The 17,040-nt window shown below is 40.9% G+C and overlaps 1 protein-coding gene across 1 annotated transcript; it reads right to left on the reverse strand.

The window, feature by feature from the left end:
• Nucleotides 1–2,234: 2,234 nt before the first annotated feature.
• Shisal2b (shisa like 2B) lies at nucleotides 2,235–16,810 on the reverse strand. The gene is made up of 3 exons (XM_051182932.1): nucleotides 16,372–16,810; nucleotides 12,532–12,689; nucleotides 2,235–2,365 (listed from the first exon to the last, which is right to left on the reverse strand). The coding sequence occupies exons 1-3, from the start codon at nucleotides 16,560–16,562 to the stop codon at nucleotides 2,235–2,237; spliced, it is 480 nt and encodes a 159-aa protein (XP_051038889.1). The 5' UTR covers nucleotides 16,563–16,810.
• Between the last annotated feature and the right edge of the window lie 230 nt (nucleotides 16,811–17,040).

Here is a 17,040-nt window from a genome sequence, read left to right on the forward strand (position 1 = left end):
AGCCTTAATTTCCTGTTTTTCCATGCCATTTATGGCTCCTCCCTTTACCTTTCAGCAAAGAAAATAAAGCTGTACCAGTGCCTTGACTAAACATTCTCCACCCAGATGTCCATCCAAGCTGGTCTAGAAGTATTACTGACTCCTGTGTGGCAGTGCAGAACATCCCTCCCTCCCTCCTTCCCTTCCTCCCTCCCTCCTTTCCTCCTTCTCCCTTCCTTCCCTTTCCTTTCTTCTTTCCTTCGTCTCCTTCCTACTCTCTCTCCCTCCCTCCCTTCTTCCCCTCTGGGTTTCCCTGTGTAGCCCTGGCTGTCCTGGAACTCCCTCTGCAGACCAGGCTGGCCTCAGACTCACAGACCTCCACCTGCCTCTGCTTTCTGAGTGCTGGGATTAAAAGCGTGTGCCACTGCTGCCTGGTCTCTGGGTTTTCTTTAAAAAAAAAAAAAAAATTATTGGAAAAGATAAAAAGTATTCATGAAAGCTCTGGACCTGCACAAAATAAGATTTCTTCACTTGTCTGATCTAAAAACAAATAAACAAACAAAAAACGGTCATTTTTATAATTAAAAATGTTTGCGCTTTCAAACTTCAATTACACTCTAGCATTTTAATATTGAAACCTTACAAAATAAAATTTCTTCACTTTTCTGATCTAAAAAAAAAAAAACAAAAAAACAAGCAAACAAAAAACCAGTCATTTTTATAATTAAAAGTATTGGAGCTTTCAAACTTCAATTACACTCTAGCATTTTAATATTGAAACCTCAGTGAAACTACTCCATTTGGATGGGGAAGCCAAATGTAATTGTTTAGTAAGATAATAAACACGTGTCACTTCTCTGGCATCAGCCGCATTTCAGGAGCCCAGTAGCCACCAAGATTGGCAACAATAGCACCAGACTGCAGGTAAGAAAACAGTTCCATCCTCTCAAAACTTAATGCTAGCCTGAGAGAAACCCATTGCCTTGATAGACACGGTGAGAAGCTCCTACCCCTGAGTTTTGCATGCGTGAGAACAAGGAGGCATTCCTTCTTGATAGCAGACTGAAGAAGCCATGGGCAGCACATCTTGAAAGACAACCCCCCCCCCCAGCTATGAAACCTTACCCAGAGCCTATGTGTGCAGTGACACGGGCCCTAAGTTGTTCCTATTTTCTCCTGAATTCCGTTTTTAAAACTATGCCTATATTCTTAATAGATATACTTATGAAGGAAAATCTTTTGAGATGTAAGCTGCTGCAACTGTTTTTATATGGTAGGTGGAGCTACCTTGAATATTTGGGAAGTCTAAGTAAATCATTTGAAATGTGTTCTTCAGTGATTAAGACGAGCCACAGTTTAATAACGCTTTTTGCTTTCAATATTTTGTGTCAACTTTAGAAGCACCTACTGCTTGTAAGTTACAGAGAAATGCCCATTTGGTCCAAGGGGGAGCCCCGTGGCTTTTCCTCAGGTAACTCAGATGTAAGCTACTTCAACAGGAAGTGTGTCAAAGGTCCAGCCCAGCCTACTGCTGACACTCAAACTTACTTCTTGTAACACCCATTTTACAGGTTATACAGTGATATCTTTGCCATTGAATATTAACTTTTATGAATGTAATATATTCTTGTGTCACACACAGAGATACAAATCCTTCAAAAACATTGATGTCTAAGAGACTTGGGAACCTTTGGTTTATGAGACAAGCCCCCCACACCCAGGATTTACTTATTCATTATTATCTCTTATGGCACTAATACCCTATATTAAATCATTGTGAAATGTTGGTAATGAAACAAACCCACAGATTTTGCTTCACTGAGATTGGTTTGTTTTTCTGTCATTGCTGAACTCTTTATTTTGAAGAAATAGCATATTTTCATGTCATACAGAAACTTGGCAAAGGAAACTTACGCACATAAACATTTATCAGAACCTCAGTGAGTGCCTAATAAATGAGCTAATTAAAAACTGAAGCTGGTCTTGCTTTGTGAGTAGCAAATGTTGAAAAAGCAATGGTAGAAGCTGATTGAAAATGCATTCTTTCCAGGTATGGTGGCGCACACCTTTGATCCCAGTACTCAGAAGGCAGAGGCAAGTCTGTGAGTTGGCTAGCCTAGTCTATATACTGACTTCCAGGATGGTCAAGACTGTGCAGAGAGTCCCTGTCTCAAAAAGTCAAATAAAGTAGAATGCATTCTTTATTCTTAATGCTCCATCTCTCAAGTAAGCTTTAAAAACAGGGATTTTGGCTACTAAGCAATATTGATTTGTGTTGTATCCATTGTTTTTTCTTGCGTTACATCATCAGCTTCATAGACTGTCTCATTTGTTGAATTTGATGCTGCAGTTGAAATGAGGCCTTTGGTTTTTCTGTTTAAGTTGCCTGCAAATACACAAGACCAAACGAAATAATTAGTGAGACTTGTGACATAGCATTTGTCTTTTCAAAGTTTGTGCTTGAATTATTATAATAGCATTGAAAATGGGATGTTCTGAAAAAAATGTATGGATGAGTGAGAACCAAGTTTGATCAGAACGATTTTGAGTCATCCGTTCTGAAAGCAGAGAGAGATACTCAGTCACAGGAATATGAATTTCATTTCCATGTTCTTTTCTCCATGCCTCTATGACAAAGCGCACATTGCATAAGGAGGTAACAATTTAGGGTCACTTAATGAAAGTGACTGTTGCTGTCCTACAGGAATATAATAGATTGCATAGAAGCTAATCATGATGATTTCAAGACTCAAAGGCATTGCGCAGTTTGGATGTGAGTTTTTTTTAAAGGACACATTCACTCCACAATCCAATTCACACGCTTTACATGAACTCATAAATAAGCAAGGGCTGGGCAATGTGGTCTTCACTCATAAGCATTTGGGCTAACAAAGGAGAGGCGAATTATTACTCTGTGGATCGTTACTGTGCTTGTGTCTTATATAAACATTTATTTAAAATGCCGAGGTTTCAAACTGAGGTGGGTTTTTTTGTTATTTTGGTTTTTTCATTTTGTTTTGTTTTTTCAGAGTGAGGGCAGGGGTCTGAAAACTTAAAACCTAATGTTGGTTTCTTTTTCCTATGTGTTTCCTAAGTGGTGCTTACATATTTAAATTCATAATATTTGAATTGAAATTTCAAGGCCTTCTCCCCTCTACTTCATCACGTGCAGGCTTTGTGGTTTTTATAGCAAAGCAGAATCTCCAGGTGTTATTTTCTAACCTAATGAGTTGGATGCCCTCTCTAACTTGTCTCTGTTCTGGTTTGGTTTTCATTATGTGTTTCTGAGTCAAAGGCTAGAATTCATCAAAACTGCCTACTGCTCTCTGAGTTGTACAAGCTATCAAAATACATTCCAGTGTTAAAAATTCTGAGTCCTTAGCACTTTCAAAAGCTCTTATTCCTCAGCCCTGACTCATTATTGACTTGGCTTCCACATCCTGAACAAGTTAGCTTATCAAGACAATTTCCTAGGTTGGCTTCTAAAACCAAAGCAATTACCCCTAACAAAGCAATTTCCTATTCAAGTAAGGAAAGATTGGCTGTAAACACCTGAACACTCCAGAATTTTCTGCTGTAAAAATCCAAAAGCACTTTCAAATGGGTTTCCCTGCAGCCGTTTAAAGAAATTGGAGATACAGGAATACAGCTAGTGGAGCTCCTGGAGATGGCAGAGTCCCCTGACATCTTTCTGGGACCATTTTAAGAGAAGCAGCCACCTCAGCAACCTGTTTTCCCTAGTTTTCCTTTCATGGAAACTAATTTCTTATCCAGTCAAATAGGGATAAAGCCTTCTATCACAGGTTACAACATGGATTCGGTTTCAGGTAAGAAATCTGTAATTCCACTGAACTGACAAGGATTTGTTGCACTCAGAGAGTTCTTCTTGTTTAATGCCTATGTCTTTAGTTGAGTACAGTTGCCAAGACTGAAATTCTTCCCTTTAGTTCCTGGTGCTGAGCTTTCACGTTTCCACCCTTATCTCATCTTAGTCTGCCTACTGTATGTAAACCCTAGCCTCCCTTTAGTCCCGAACATAATAAACATAATAAACTGGCGCTTAAAGCTTTGACCTTTGGCAAAATTGAAACCTAGTTCATCAAACAGAATCCTTCTATCTGTTCTCATTGCAGTGATGCCAAACACTTGTTCTGATAACGTTAAACAGGCGTTTATTTCAGAACTGTTCCTCAGGGATCCGCTAACTGCGCAATTGTGAGCTTGGGTCTGGACAGGCATTCCAAAACAGAAAATGAGTATTGCTGACTCTTGCAGATCTCTGTCCCCTGGCCACCAGGCAGACTGTGACGGTTGCTTCTCTACCGTTCATTACCTATTCATCTTAACCTAGCTTCTTCTTTCTGCACAGGAGCTCCAAGCGCAGCCAGCTGCTGGGCATGGCCGGTAGCTTTGGGAAACATCTCAAACCTGCACCCCTAAGTCATTCTGTTGTTTTGCTGAAGTGTTGCTTTTGATTTTTTTTTTGAAACAAACTCATAGTCAGGGCTGCAGGCTGTGGTCAAGGAAGTTTGTCAATTCGTTCTCTCTTTCCAAGACACTCCATGAGTGTTTTTTTTTTTTTTTTTTTTTGTTGTTTTGTTTTGTTTTGTTTCGTTTTTTTTATGCTGGAATCCAAATTATCCCATTTTCTACTAATATGGCAATGGATTCTTTCAAAGCTTTTGTGAAATAAAGTATTGCTGAGTAGAGTCAGCAGCCCAACTTAATGGGTTTTGAGCACTATATTATTATTTTTTTTAACTGAGTATTAAGTATTTAGTAAAGCGACTCCCAAAGGTATCTATAAATGTACTATAAAACCATCAAAATATCACTTGACTGTTTCAGAATTTTAGAGTGTGATTCAAAAGTTCATTTGGAAACTTAAGCATTACATACAAAAAGCCAAGGCATTCTTACAAGAAGCTTGGTGGAAGGAAGGGGGTGGGTTCTTGACATTAAAATAATGTGACAACAATAATTTTAAAGTCTATCACAACTTAAGAATAATCATGATTAATTTAATAGATCACTGATGGGAGATGTCACTCTGTGAATATGTTTCTTTTATTGGTTAATGAATAAAGCACTGTTGGCCAATAGGAAATCAAGATAGGCGGGACTAGGAGGAGAGAGGAAGTAGTGGGGAGGAGTTCCCAGATGGAGGACAGAGAGAGAAGAACGCCAGCTCCTCTTTCCGGTAAGATGAGACCACATGGAAATACTTAGATTAATAGAAATCGGTTAATATTTAAGACAGAGCTAGCCAATAAGAAACTAGTAACTGGCCAACAGAATTATATCAAATACAGAGTCTCTGTGTGTTATTTGGGGCTGGCAAGGCACTGGGACCAGAACAGCAGGGAAGAAATCGTACTCGTAACAGATTACAATCTAAATACTGCCCTGAGCACATGTTACAGTTTATGATAAGTGACCATTTAGGTTGACATTAGAAAGACAGACTACTAGATATTTGGATAACTGATTCACTTGGAAATAAAAACTTGGCTTCTGTAGAGTTATTCACACTTTAAATACACACACATATAAATATAGCAAAAGAAAACCAGCAATATCTATGGAAGAATGAATACACATATAGGAAATACATAAAATATAAGCAGTGTGTCACAAAAAAATGCAAACACGAAAATGTCTGGTTAGATAAATTGGAAATAAAATAATATTCTTTACGAAATCAGTAAAATAGATGCCTTTAAATAATAATACACAAAGCCACAGAGAGTGTGGAAAAGCAACTAAGTGTAAATACTAATTTTCTGGAGGGAAGGTAGAAACTGTACCCACATCTTTCAGTATGTACGCACATTCAGATTAGGAATTCTACTGCTAAGGATTTATGCTAAAAAAAAAGAATTTCTAGGTGTTCAATATATCTGTTAGGGACTGGTGGAAGTGGGAGTCAGTAAGTTAATTAAAAATGGTGTCTCCACGGTGGATTTATAAGGTCGCTCTCACTCAGTGGCCAATGCACAGCTATCTTGATCTCAAACTTCCCAGCCCCCAGAACTGTGAAAATTAACCTTCTTTCCTTTATAAATTACAGTCTAAGATATTTTGTTTCAGTGTCACAAAAATCTTAGATAAATAAACAGGGAGCAGTGAAATAATAAATTTAAAAGCAGTAGGAAGTTGGAAAATTGTCATTTATAAGTGTCATCATAACAACAGTTGTCAATAAAAAAACCAGTGATTGAGTGAAGATTGAGTGAAGATTTACAGAGGAACAGGATATTTTCGTGGTTTCAAATACCTCACTGTAATCATGTTACTATCACCAATAATTAGGCCAATCAAAGCTGTGTTGTCTGTGGTACTTTGATACTATAACTTCTGTGTGTTCCTGGAAAGAATGTATGCTGTCTTTCCAATCATGAGAAAACAAATAGATTGAGGGACACTGAACAAAATATCTGTCACAGCCATAAAAGAAGAAGAAAGGCTGAGGATTAAAGGAAACAAGAAATAAAAGGATACAAAAGTAATTCTGGACCAGATATGAGACAAGAAAAATTAGCTGTTGAGTGTGGAAACCTTTAATATAAACCCCAGAGTGCACGTTGCTGCATCAGGGTTGGGGTGGCTGACTTGGAAGTGTGGGCAGGGTTCACACATGAGGAAGTATCTTTGCTCTTAAGAAGTGCTATCGATTTTATAGTTTAAAAGTTCAGAAAATATGCACAAAGTGCCAGTGATAGAACCGATGAAGCAAAATATTAAAAACCAATAAATCTGCAGAGGGATATACAAATGCTTACTATATCAACAGCAAAAGTCATGGTGCTTTGTGAAGTAATAATGGGTTAAAGGATAGCGGGCTTCCGTTTACAGGCAAAGAAAGATGCAACTATTGTGTGTTTTTTTAGAGGGAGATGAAGGCTGGGGACAGAGACAGGCAGGCAGGCAGGCATGCACACACACGTGTGTGTGAGCACGCGCACCCACCCACACACACACACACACACACACACACACACACACACACACACACACACACACACACACACACACACACACACACGAGGTGGTGTGGGGATGAATGGCAGCGGGGATTGAGAGAGATACCCATCATGCAACCCAAGGTTGCCTCAAACTTGTGACCATCCTGCCTCACCCTCTGCTGGGTGCCGTGTCCTGCTGTTTCCGGTTTTGCTTCAGATGTGACCTAGGGATATGTAGAAAAACCTCCCTGAAGGATATTCATGCAGCACTAACACCTGTCACCTCTGAGCCCAGAGCATTTGTTTGTTTCTCCCTATTTCCAGTGTTTCTACAATGAATGTGAGCCGGAAGGAACTTTTCTTTCTGAGGAAGTGAGGGCATCTTCTAAGAAGGAACACAAAATCATTTCAAGTCATTTCAGTCAACACTCTTTTTGCTCATAGCCACAATAAATGATTATGTGACTTTTCCCCCCCAACTTACTGTCAGTATTCTATACGCAGTTTTGATTTTGCCTATGTAACTGTGTCTTATTGCTAATTTACCTACCCTTACTCATTTCTATCTTTCCAAAGTGACCACCAAATACCAGCTTGAGGGTGTTTATTATTTCTATCCAATTGTATTATTGTTCCTAGCAGTTCCTGTCATACTGCCTTTCGAAGTTTTATCAGACACACCACTTCTCAGAGTCCCTGTCATCAATCATTCCCTGTCACGTCCACAGGACCTCCTCAAATCTACTCGAAGCCTCGGGGTAGACTTCATCTTCCCGAAGCAGCAGTTTTACTTAGATGTGGGTGACACATGTCATGTTAGATGAGAGCAAGCTTTACACCATGCAGTCGGCTGAAAATCCCCATAAATTGTAAAGCAAAGTGAGAAACAATTAAATGCTGAAGCTCAGGAGGGTTCAAGGCAGGCCTTTCCCGCTCCAGCGCTGAGGACTCTGGGGCATTGACTTCATTGCTGATATGGCTGTAAGAACTTCACTAGAGAACCATTTGTGAAGCAGCCATCTATGTCATCGTCCCTCTGACTACTCCGTCATTGGCCATGAATATTCTCCCAGAGCCTTGAGATGAGCCCTCATGCTTAGGACTATCTTCATATACGCATTTTTTTTTTTTTTGGCTTGGCAAAAAAATACAAGGCACAGTATTTTTCAGAATATTGGCACCTGAAATGTGTATAACCCAAAATGTAAAGGTTTAAAAGAAGACAGTTGCAGGGTGCGATCCAAAAGCCCAGCAATTGCTCAGCAAGGGGTACTTTGCCAAGTGTGGACAACAGAGGTGATACCACTATGTCTGCTGCCATGGCCAGAAAGGACTTAACTTCCTTTTCAAGATCAGTTCAAAGATTATAAAACCTTAACCTGTGTGCATTTAAAATCAAAAGACCATGGAATGAAAATAGGCTGAGGAAAAACCCTGGCAGTATAATCTATGATTAACCTATTTTAGATCTACACCATTGTCATTAATAGGAAAAAAAAAAGATTAAGGACCTGATATCCATTGCAATATGTATTAGTTCCTCCTAATCTGTCCATTGCCTATAATGAAAACAGTCTACATCATAAAAATTAATCTAATTACTCTTCACTAAGGAAAAGCATACCAATTGATTATCTAATGCCAAGTGTTCAGCCCTATAAACATGAAAAATATTTAATGTAACACTATACAGACTGAGTAGGTTATACTCATGTGTTTAGGAGTGTGTGTGTGTGTGTGTGTGTTTGCTTGAGCTCACACGCACGCATATGCAAACAATTAATGAAAAAGAGGGCATGAATTTCAAAAGGAGCATGGAGGGGTACATGGGAGGGTTTTGAAGCAGAAGCAGGGAAGGGGGAAATGATGTAATTAGAATTTCAGAAAATAAAAGGAAATTTTAAGAAATTAGTCTAAAATAGTTTGTGATACATTTCTTTTGAAACAGATAGTGTTGAAAAAAAAGGCTGTGAAATCAATTCTGATTAATTATGCAAACATGTCCTTATGTTTCCACTCTTTAACATGTTCCTTAAAAGCAATGATATCTCTAACTTGTCTTCCCCATACCTTAAACAAGGGCATCTCTTGCTAGGTGGAGGGAACACTGGAGTGGGATGCTCATATAATACAGCGCACAGTGTTTAATTATCATTTCAAAAGGTCCATTCAAGAGGAACTCATTTTTCTATTGCAACAGCATATGGATTACCTATTTTGTTTTGTGCTCTGCACTATGATTTAAAAAAAAAAATCAACCCAGTGACCAAAATCAAGTCCTTTGAAAACAACAGCAAGGCACTGGTTACTTTAAATTTTGTATGTTGCTTTCTAATAGCCAGACTCGGGGAAGGTCTATTAAATTAACTTGCTACCTTGAAACAAACATTTTTGTGAGGAACAACGTGGGGGATATTTCACTGCCAGAAAGCAGTCTTATCTAATTTCATAAGAAGTACATTAAACAGACTTCGTCCACTAAATAGCAAGAAACGTGTCAAATCTGAACTGACAACACCCCGTAAGTAATTCTGCTTCTGGCTTCACAGAGCAAACATGGAATAAAATTTTGCAATAGTCCTCGAGCTAAACCAGGAAAAACTAACCACTCTTTATTTGGCACAGGGCATTACATAGAAGACACACTTGATACATGTTTAATGACTGCAGCAATGAACATACCTGGTCAGGGTTTCACAAGATACATTCGACTTCACGATTATCCATTTACTTGTCTATTTGTTATCTATACATTTTTCACAAAGTAAGGTTTTTTTTGTTTTGTTTTCTCACTGTGACATCCCCAGTGCTTATCATACCCAAACATTTCTTGAATGTTTGGGACAGGGCCTGACTAGGAAGAGCAGAAGGGAAGTTAAGAATGCAGGTGAGGAGGGACTCCTGGGAAAAGGGACATCTCAGGAAAGTTACAGAAAGAACTGTAAGTCACGCTGATGTCTGAGGAAATGGTGGTGGCATGTGCAAAGGCCCTGATCAAGACTCTCAAGATGTGGCAAAGGGTCCAATGTGGTTTGGCCAAGCAGATTAAAAGCAAAAAGACATAGAGGGCCGCCCATAAAAGGTCACAGTGGAGAGCTGTATCCGTTGAGAGGGCTGGGGAAAATTAGGGTTTGAGGGGTGGCTTAGTTATTGTTGTTTTGTGTGTGTGTGTATGTGTGTGTGTGTGAGTGTGTATGTGTAAAAGTGTGTGAGTGTGAGACTGTGACTGTGTGTGTGTGTGTGTGAGTGTGTATGTGTAAGAGTGTGTGAGTGTGAGACTGTGACTGTGTGTGTGTGTGTGTATGTATGTGTGAGTGTGAGTGTGTGCGTTCGCACATGTGCATAGGCACAGGTCCACACACACACTGTGGCACCTGTCTACGTAGAGATCAAAGGACAACTGTAGGAATTAATCCTCCTTCAACCACATGGGTTCAGGGAATCAAGCTTAGGCCATCAGGCTTGGGGACGAATGCCTTTACCTACTCAGCCATTTAAAAACACTTATAATTTTTTTTTAATCTGTAAGGTAACATAATTTTTTTAAAAGAACTATAAGCCAGGTATGGTGGTACATGCCTGTCATCCCAGAACTTGGAAGTTGGAGCCAGAAGGGTCAGGAGACTAAGAGTCATCTTTGATAATGTAGTTAGTTTGAGGCCAGCCTGACATGAAACCCTGTTCAAAAAGAAAAGGAATCCAGGCTTCCATTATTTGACTAGCATAGTCTACCTTCCCTCCATTTTATGTATTTTCTTCATTTTGAATTCATTAAAAAAAAAAGAATACATTCTAATGTATTTTGAATTCAGTGGGATGTGCTGTTACATACCTGCAATTTTATCGCTCAGAAGGCTGAGGCAGGAGGATCTTGACCTGAAGGCCTCCTTGAACTAAGGACTTTAAAAAAAAAACAATATTTACTTATTTTTATTTCATGTGCATTGGTGTTTTGCCTGCATGTGTGTCTGTATGAGGGTGTCAGACCCCATTGAGCTGGAATTACAGACATCTGTGAGCTGCCATGTCATGCTAGGAATTGAACCCAGGTCCTTTGGAAGAGTAGTCAATGCTTTTAACCACTGAGCCATCTCCCTAGCCCCTGTGACTTAGATTTTAACAGTGTCACCATGACTGCTCTATGGAAAGTAGGAGAACAAGGAAGAGTGGGAAGAAGAGGTATTTGTTTGAGAAGCTGGGGCTGAGAAGCTATGTTTTTAAGATGCACCCCCCCACACACACACCACACAGATGATTCTTGGGTATAGCAAAGATTTAGAGACATGATTTTCAATCATCTAAGCATATGAGATGATAATTACTTTTACAGTCTGATGATGATTAAAGTCAGCTCCCAGTCTTTCAGTTTGGCTCCTCATTATCAACTCTTTGGGAAGAGAATTCCAGAGGAATCTATCCTGCTGTATTGTGACTAAAGGACACAAGGGCTGGAGAGATTCTTCTCCCCAGAGGAGACTACAATTAATGCAGGTGCACAGTGATGGTGACATATTTGATAAGGACATAAGTTAGGTACTTCATAAACATGACAGATCCCATCATGCAACTAAAATGCAGCCTATGAATTCCTTCATAATTCAAGAAAGATTTCCCTTTTCTTTTTAAATGGAAATAGTAAACACTCACATGCCATTCTAAATACGTCAACATCGATCCTAAACTTATGCATTGTTACCTATATAGTCTTTAAAATATATTCTGTATACACACACATGTCAAAATTCATGATTGGCACTTCCTAATACACTAAGAGAAACCAGTTTTCACAAAATTTTGATAGTTTCATAATGGTAACAACTGACATCTATATACTGTTTTATAACTGAATCTGTAAGGAGACACAGAGTATGCAATTTATGCATAAAAGTTTCTTTCTGCTTTGTACACATTGTACACATATACATACGCTAGTAGAAATAATTAGTTCGTAGGTTATTCAACAGCAAAGAATATTCTGTTTGTCTCTGCCTCCTGCTCAGGAATCAGATGTGAACTCCCAGCTACCCCTCCTGGCTGCCTGCTCAATGTTCCTTGCATGATGGCCAATGACTCTGATCCTCTGGAACCATGGGCCCCAAATTAAATGTTTTCCCAAAAAAAAAAATTCTATTTGCTTTTCAGGATTTTTGCAAACCTCTGAATTGTCTCAGATGCCCCCTTGATTCCTCACACCAGGTGCCAGTCTGACCATTGACTGACCAGTGTAATGCACAGTACCAAGAGTGTCTTACTGGGCATTTCGTTGTCTTATGCACTCACATGCTTGGTTCTGCCAGAAAACCAAAATGTAATTTTTTTTCAGGAGGATGAGTGTTGATAACTAAAAAGGAATTAAATATATCAAAGTGAAAATGCTGGCCTATTGACTTGCTCCCCATAACGGCATTTATAGTCTGCTAGTTTGCTTTGAACACAATTTCCCTTAATCACTTAAGACAGAGTGAGGATACATTGTAAGGCTACATTGTAAACAGAATCTTTAAAGAACATGTTCTTAACAGTGTGCTCTGTCACCCAGATAAGATATGGCACAAGTAATTGATTACAAAGAATGGATTCGGGTTACCTTGTAGGGTAGAAGATGCCTCCAGGTGCTGAAGTTTAAGGCCATTGTCCAATCTTTGAGGTTTTGTGTACAGAAATAGGTAGCAAAGGACACAGACGCTGATGACAAAGGCAAGTAAAACAAGGGCAGCGATTGCCAATCCAATCAGAGCACCAATGCTGAGGAGACAAAGAGTGTGTCATCCAAACTGCTGTGCACTCAAGCCACACCAAAAGCTTCAACGCTCATTCTTGTTCTCATCCATTCATAGCCAAATTCTGCTTTACTACAAGGGGTAATTGATTGAAAGTTTCAATTCAAGAATTCAATATGAATTCTTGTCATATTCTGCCTATTCCATTTAAGGACTTTTAAATTTTGTATGCTACCATCAGTATGGTGTCTGTGAGAAAGGTCAGCGGTCACACAATTCTCTAGGAGCATCATAAATATCCCAGTCCAATAAATCAAGTGAATCAAATTAATACCAAGCTTTAGAAAGATCAGTCTCACAAAGGAAAGGTAAACAGGAAATACTTGATTCAGTACGAGTCAGAAAACACATTTATCAGAGATTTAAAAAAAAAAAAAAAAACTTTTTCCTTAGAGATATATATGAAAGGCGCCATGTGTTAATGTATAAAACCACGACCATTGCAAAAGAGAAGAAGGGTTAGTTGAAAGAAAGCTGTTTACAGAATGTATATGACATTTACTTTCAAAGCCTGAGATTTCCCCTGCGCCACATTTGGAGTTATTCATTTATGTGGTTATACATATGCCAGATACTGAACCAGCAGTTTTCATAAAGCCTGAACACTTGGTACCATCAAAAAAGAGGGGACTTGAAAAGTCAGTGTCATGGTGAATGAGCTGTATGCAGATGCATGTCTCTTGCGTCATGGGGAAACAGCTACAATTAGATGTTAGGTTATTTAACAGCTGACTTCAGTCGGTTTTCCCATAGTGTTGTGAAGACTGTAAGTATTTATATATGTTTAGCTTGTAGAACATACTCAACAGATGAGAGTAAACACTAATTAACTCATGATTGATCTACATGTAGCAATTTACAATTCCCATCACTGAAAAATAATGATCTTAGTTTTCATTATCTTCTTGGCTTTTCTTCTGGCTTCTGCTTTCTCTCAGAGATTAGGCCCCTGGCAAGCTTGACTTTTTCCAAAAGAAAGGAGAGGGAAAATTAGATCAGGTACACCAGGAGCATCACCGCTTTGAGAGAAAGGACAGTATTGAAGGTGACAGGCTGTTTATCCATCCCACTCTTTATTTGAGGAGATAAAACACCCTGGCACAAATGAGATTATATCCTCCTGAACTATAGGCAACATGGAGTCAAAGCTCCAAATTCTTCTACTTGGTTTATTAACATTGAGCTTGTCCCAGCATTGCATGTAGTGATGAGTAGGTAATTTTATGTCAGAGTCCAAACAGAATTATGTATTTGAACTTGGAGGTTGCCATGCTGATTGCCCTTTCTTCTAGTAGAATGAGAAAAGAAACCCTTGTACCTTGCCTTCTGTGAACTGTACCAGGGAGGTTTTGGTTCACTTGCCTATACATAGACACTCAAGGATGGAATCCACTTAGAATTATTTTGTGCACAAATCAGATAGGTGGGGCATCTGGACAGATTCTTGAAAGGAGAACCCAGCTTTTGAAAAATAATTTCCGAACTAAAAAGTTATTTTGTAAATTATAATTTGTCAGTCTAATGAAATTCAGTATATTCATCATGAACTCATGTTCAGTGTGCAAGGTTTTAAAAAGACTATTCATTCTGAAGGAAACCTAAACAGCATGGTGATGCTGTTCCTTATGTGCCTGCAGATCTCCATGTAAAGGTGGGGATCCAGGAGTCTCATCCACAAATGCTCATTCAGCATCCATCCATGAATGGCCCTGACACATTAGGGTTCTTTTCTGAAGTCCTGGAAAAGGTTACTAAAGGAGACCCTTTGACTTTAGGGGTTTAGAAGAGGAAGGAAGGAACTGACACTGGGAAGGGGGGGGGTCACCCATCCCCCTGGTAACCCAATGCAGTCGCTTTTCCAGCCATTGGAAAGCGTCTAAAGCTGCTATCACAGCCATGCAGCCATCCTCCTACTTAGCAACTCCCCTGGCCTCAAAGTAGCTATGGCTGTCTTTCTCGGGTAGCTGTGGAATCTCAGTTCCAAAGCTGGTGACTTCTGTAATATTTTTCGCGGTTGGAGCATTTTAAATTAGCAGTGAAGAGCAAAGAATGGAAGAGAAATGAAGCTCTAATGAATTTACCTCCCTGCAGTGTTTTCAGAGCTCAGTAATTCACAGGGCCCCCTGCTTCAATGTTGCCAACTGATGCCCTTAGTTACCGCGATTTTCTCTTTCCCTGACACCCAGCTCTCTGATGAAGGTAGACACCAGCAGGTTGTTCCCTCCTTTGCGCTCTCTCAAACCTCAGGAAGGGTGGATGGCCTGTTCTGTTTGTCACCATGGGGGACCTGAAGATCCTGGGCACCATTTCCAATGGAGTTTGACTTGGACATTGCCACTCTCTGTTAGAGGTGTGTCTGCTATTCAGACACTCACAGATGGACTACCAAGCTAGTCTCTAAAAGCCCAAAACGACAGGGCAGTCAGTACATCACTTTATTCCCCCAAATATCTATAGAGAATAATTTGGCATCATTTTCTGCCAAGTTTGTCCTACTCAACAATTTGGTCAGTTGACTTCCCAGAAGGCAGGCAGGCCTCTTGAGAGTTTACTCAAGTTTGTAATACAGAAAAAAATAGTATTTGTTTTTATGCCTTGAGCAGTAAGTTTGCTGTTGATCTGGCATGTGTGCCAAGTTCTGAATATGATGAGAGAGTAGGACAATAGCATTGTATTCTACTGTACTCCCACTAGCTAAGCTAGTTCTCTCTCTCTCTCTCTCTCTCTCTCTCTCTCTCTCTCTCACACACACACACACACACACACACAAACACACAAACACACACACACACAATTTGTGGTGGTGATAGTGGAAATTTTGTCCTATAATCTCAGGATTCTGCTCATTCTGTAGACAAAAGAAAAGAATCAATTTTAAAGTTTCAAAGCGTGCTGTTTTTGAGGGGGGCATTTCATCATGCAAGCACCTGCATAAGACTAAGAGAAACAGGGAAACCCCCACTGTAGAAAGAAGAAGCAAGAAAGATGTGGCTTTGAAAGCAAAGCCTCTTGACATCTAGCAATGGTTAAACTGTGAGGGTGTAGGGAAAGGTCCAGAAAGGTCGCGCTGTGTGAGTAAGTAGAGCAACAAGCTTTCTTCCATCTTCAGCCTGATGGGGCAGTGGCAGTGTCCGAAGCTCCAAGAAGAGTGTGAGTGGGTTGTAAAGTCCATTTGTACACATACACCTTTGCAAACACACACACACACACACACACACACACACACTTACTTTAAGGATTCCAGCTGTCCAGTGACACGTAAGTACTCCTATGGTCCTTACCACCTTAACTCATTTTCCAAAGAAGCCCCATTCAAATGGACAAACAAACAAAACCCAAACACCTAAAGAGGAATTAAAGCCTCCAGTCTTGTCAGTAGAGCTTCCAGCTCCTGGCGAGGTGGGCTGGGATGCACAGAGCTCCCACTGGTCTCCAGGTACCATTCAGAAGCCTGGCACCTTGGCACAAGGACCTGAATATAGCGGCCACTGGGAGACCTCCCTGATTCCGGTTTTGGGTTTTGTGTCTTCCACTGGTCACTTTCCCAGGTCTGGGAGAGCTTGCCTTTTCCTGCCCCATCCTGCCCCTACCCTGACTTCCAAGCCTTGCCCTGCCCCGCCCCGCCCCGCCCTGCCTGCCCTGCCCACCTGAGGCTCCACATGTAACTGTGCTTGTAGGGGAAGTAGCTGCCCGGCTCGCTGCAGCAGTACTTGAGGTCTGCGAAGCCGCAGCAGTAGAGCAGCGCGGCCCCGTCGCCGCGCCGCGGGCACTGGAAGGGCTCCACGAAGCTGCGGTTGAGGCTGTAGTAGCCCGAGCACAGGCGGCTGCTCTCACTCATCGCGGGTGGCCGGCCGTGCGCAGGACCTCCGAGGTGCGTGCGGTGTGCGCTCGGACCGTGCGTCCCAAGCCCGGCGACTCCTGTGATCTGGGGTCCAGCGCAGGGCGCTCAGCCTCCGCTCCCCTCGGCTCTGCTCCCGCTGTCCACGCAGAGCTGGAGCGCTCAGCTCTCACAGCTGGGGCTCGTCGCTGAGTGGTCCCTTTCTCTGCGTGGCCCGGCCCTCTGCTTCTCCCTCCACTTTCATTCATTTCATCACAGCCTGTAGTAGCCTTCACTCCACACGAGAAGGATCCCTTAGCGGGGAACAGCAGGGGTGAACTTGGTATAGTCTACACAGGTGCAGCCAAAGTGCCATCTTCGCCCAGTGACATGACAAATAGAGCCTGGCTCATAGAGACTTCACCTGCCTTGACCACTGATCCGGTCCCCGGAGAAGGCTGAATAAAAAGGCCTGAGGCTAGCTTCAGTGAGGGCATGG

This window comes from Phodopus roborovskii, unplaced genomic scaffold (assembly GCF_943737965.1).
Source record: "Phodopus roborovskii unplaced genomic scaffold, PHOROB, whole genome shotgun sequence".
In the NCBI taxonomy this organism is placed as follows: domain Eukaryota; kingdom Metazoa; phylum Chordata; class Mammalia; order Rodentia; family Cricetidae; genus Phodopus; species Phodopus roborovskii.

What these genes read in the sequence shown, in the direction of transcription:
- Shisal2b (XM_051182932.1), bottom strand. Translation starts at nt 16,562, where the DNA reads ATGAGTGAGAGCAGCCGCCTGTGCTCGGGCTACTACAGCCTCAACCGC. An exon ending in AGTTACATGTGGAGCCTCAG is followed by an intron (nt 12,690 to 16,371) that starts GTGGGCAGGGCA and finishes TTGTCTCCTCAG; the next exon opens with CATTGGTGCTCTGATTGGAT. An exon ending in GGCATCTTCTACCCTACAAG is followed by an intron (nt 2,366 to 12,531) that starts GTAACCCGAATC and finishes GTGTATTTGCAG; the next exon opens with GCAACTTAAACAGAAAAACC.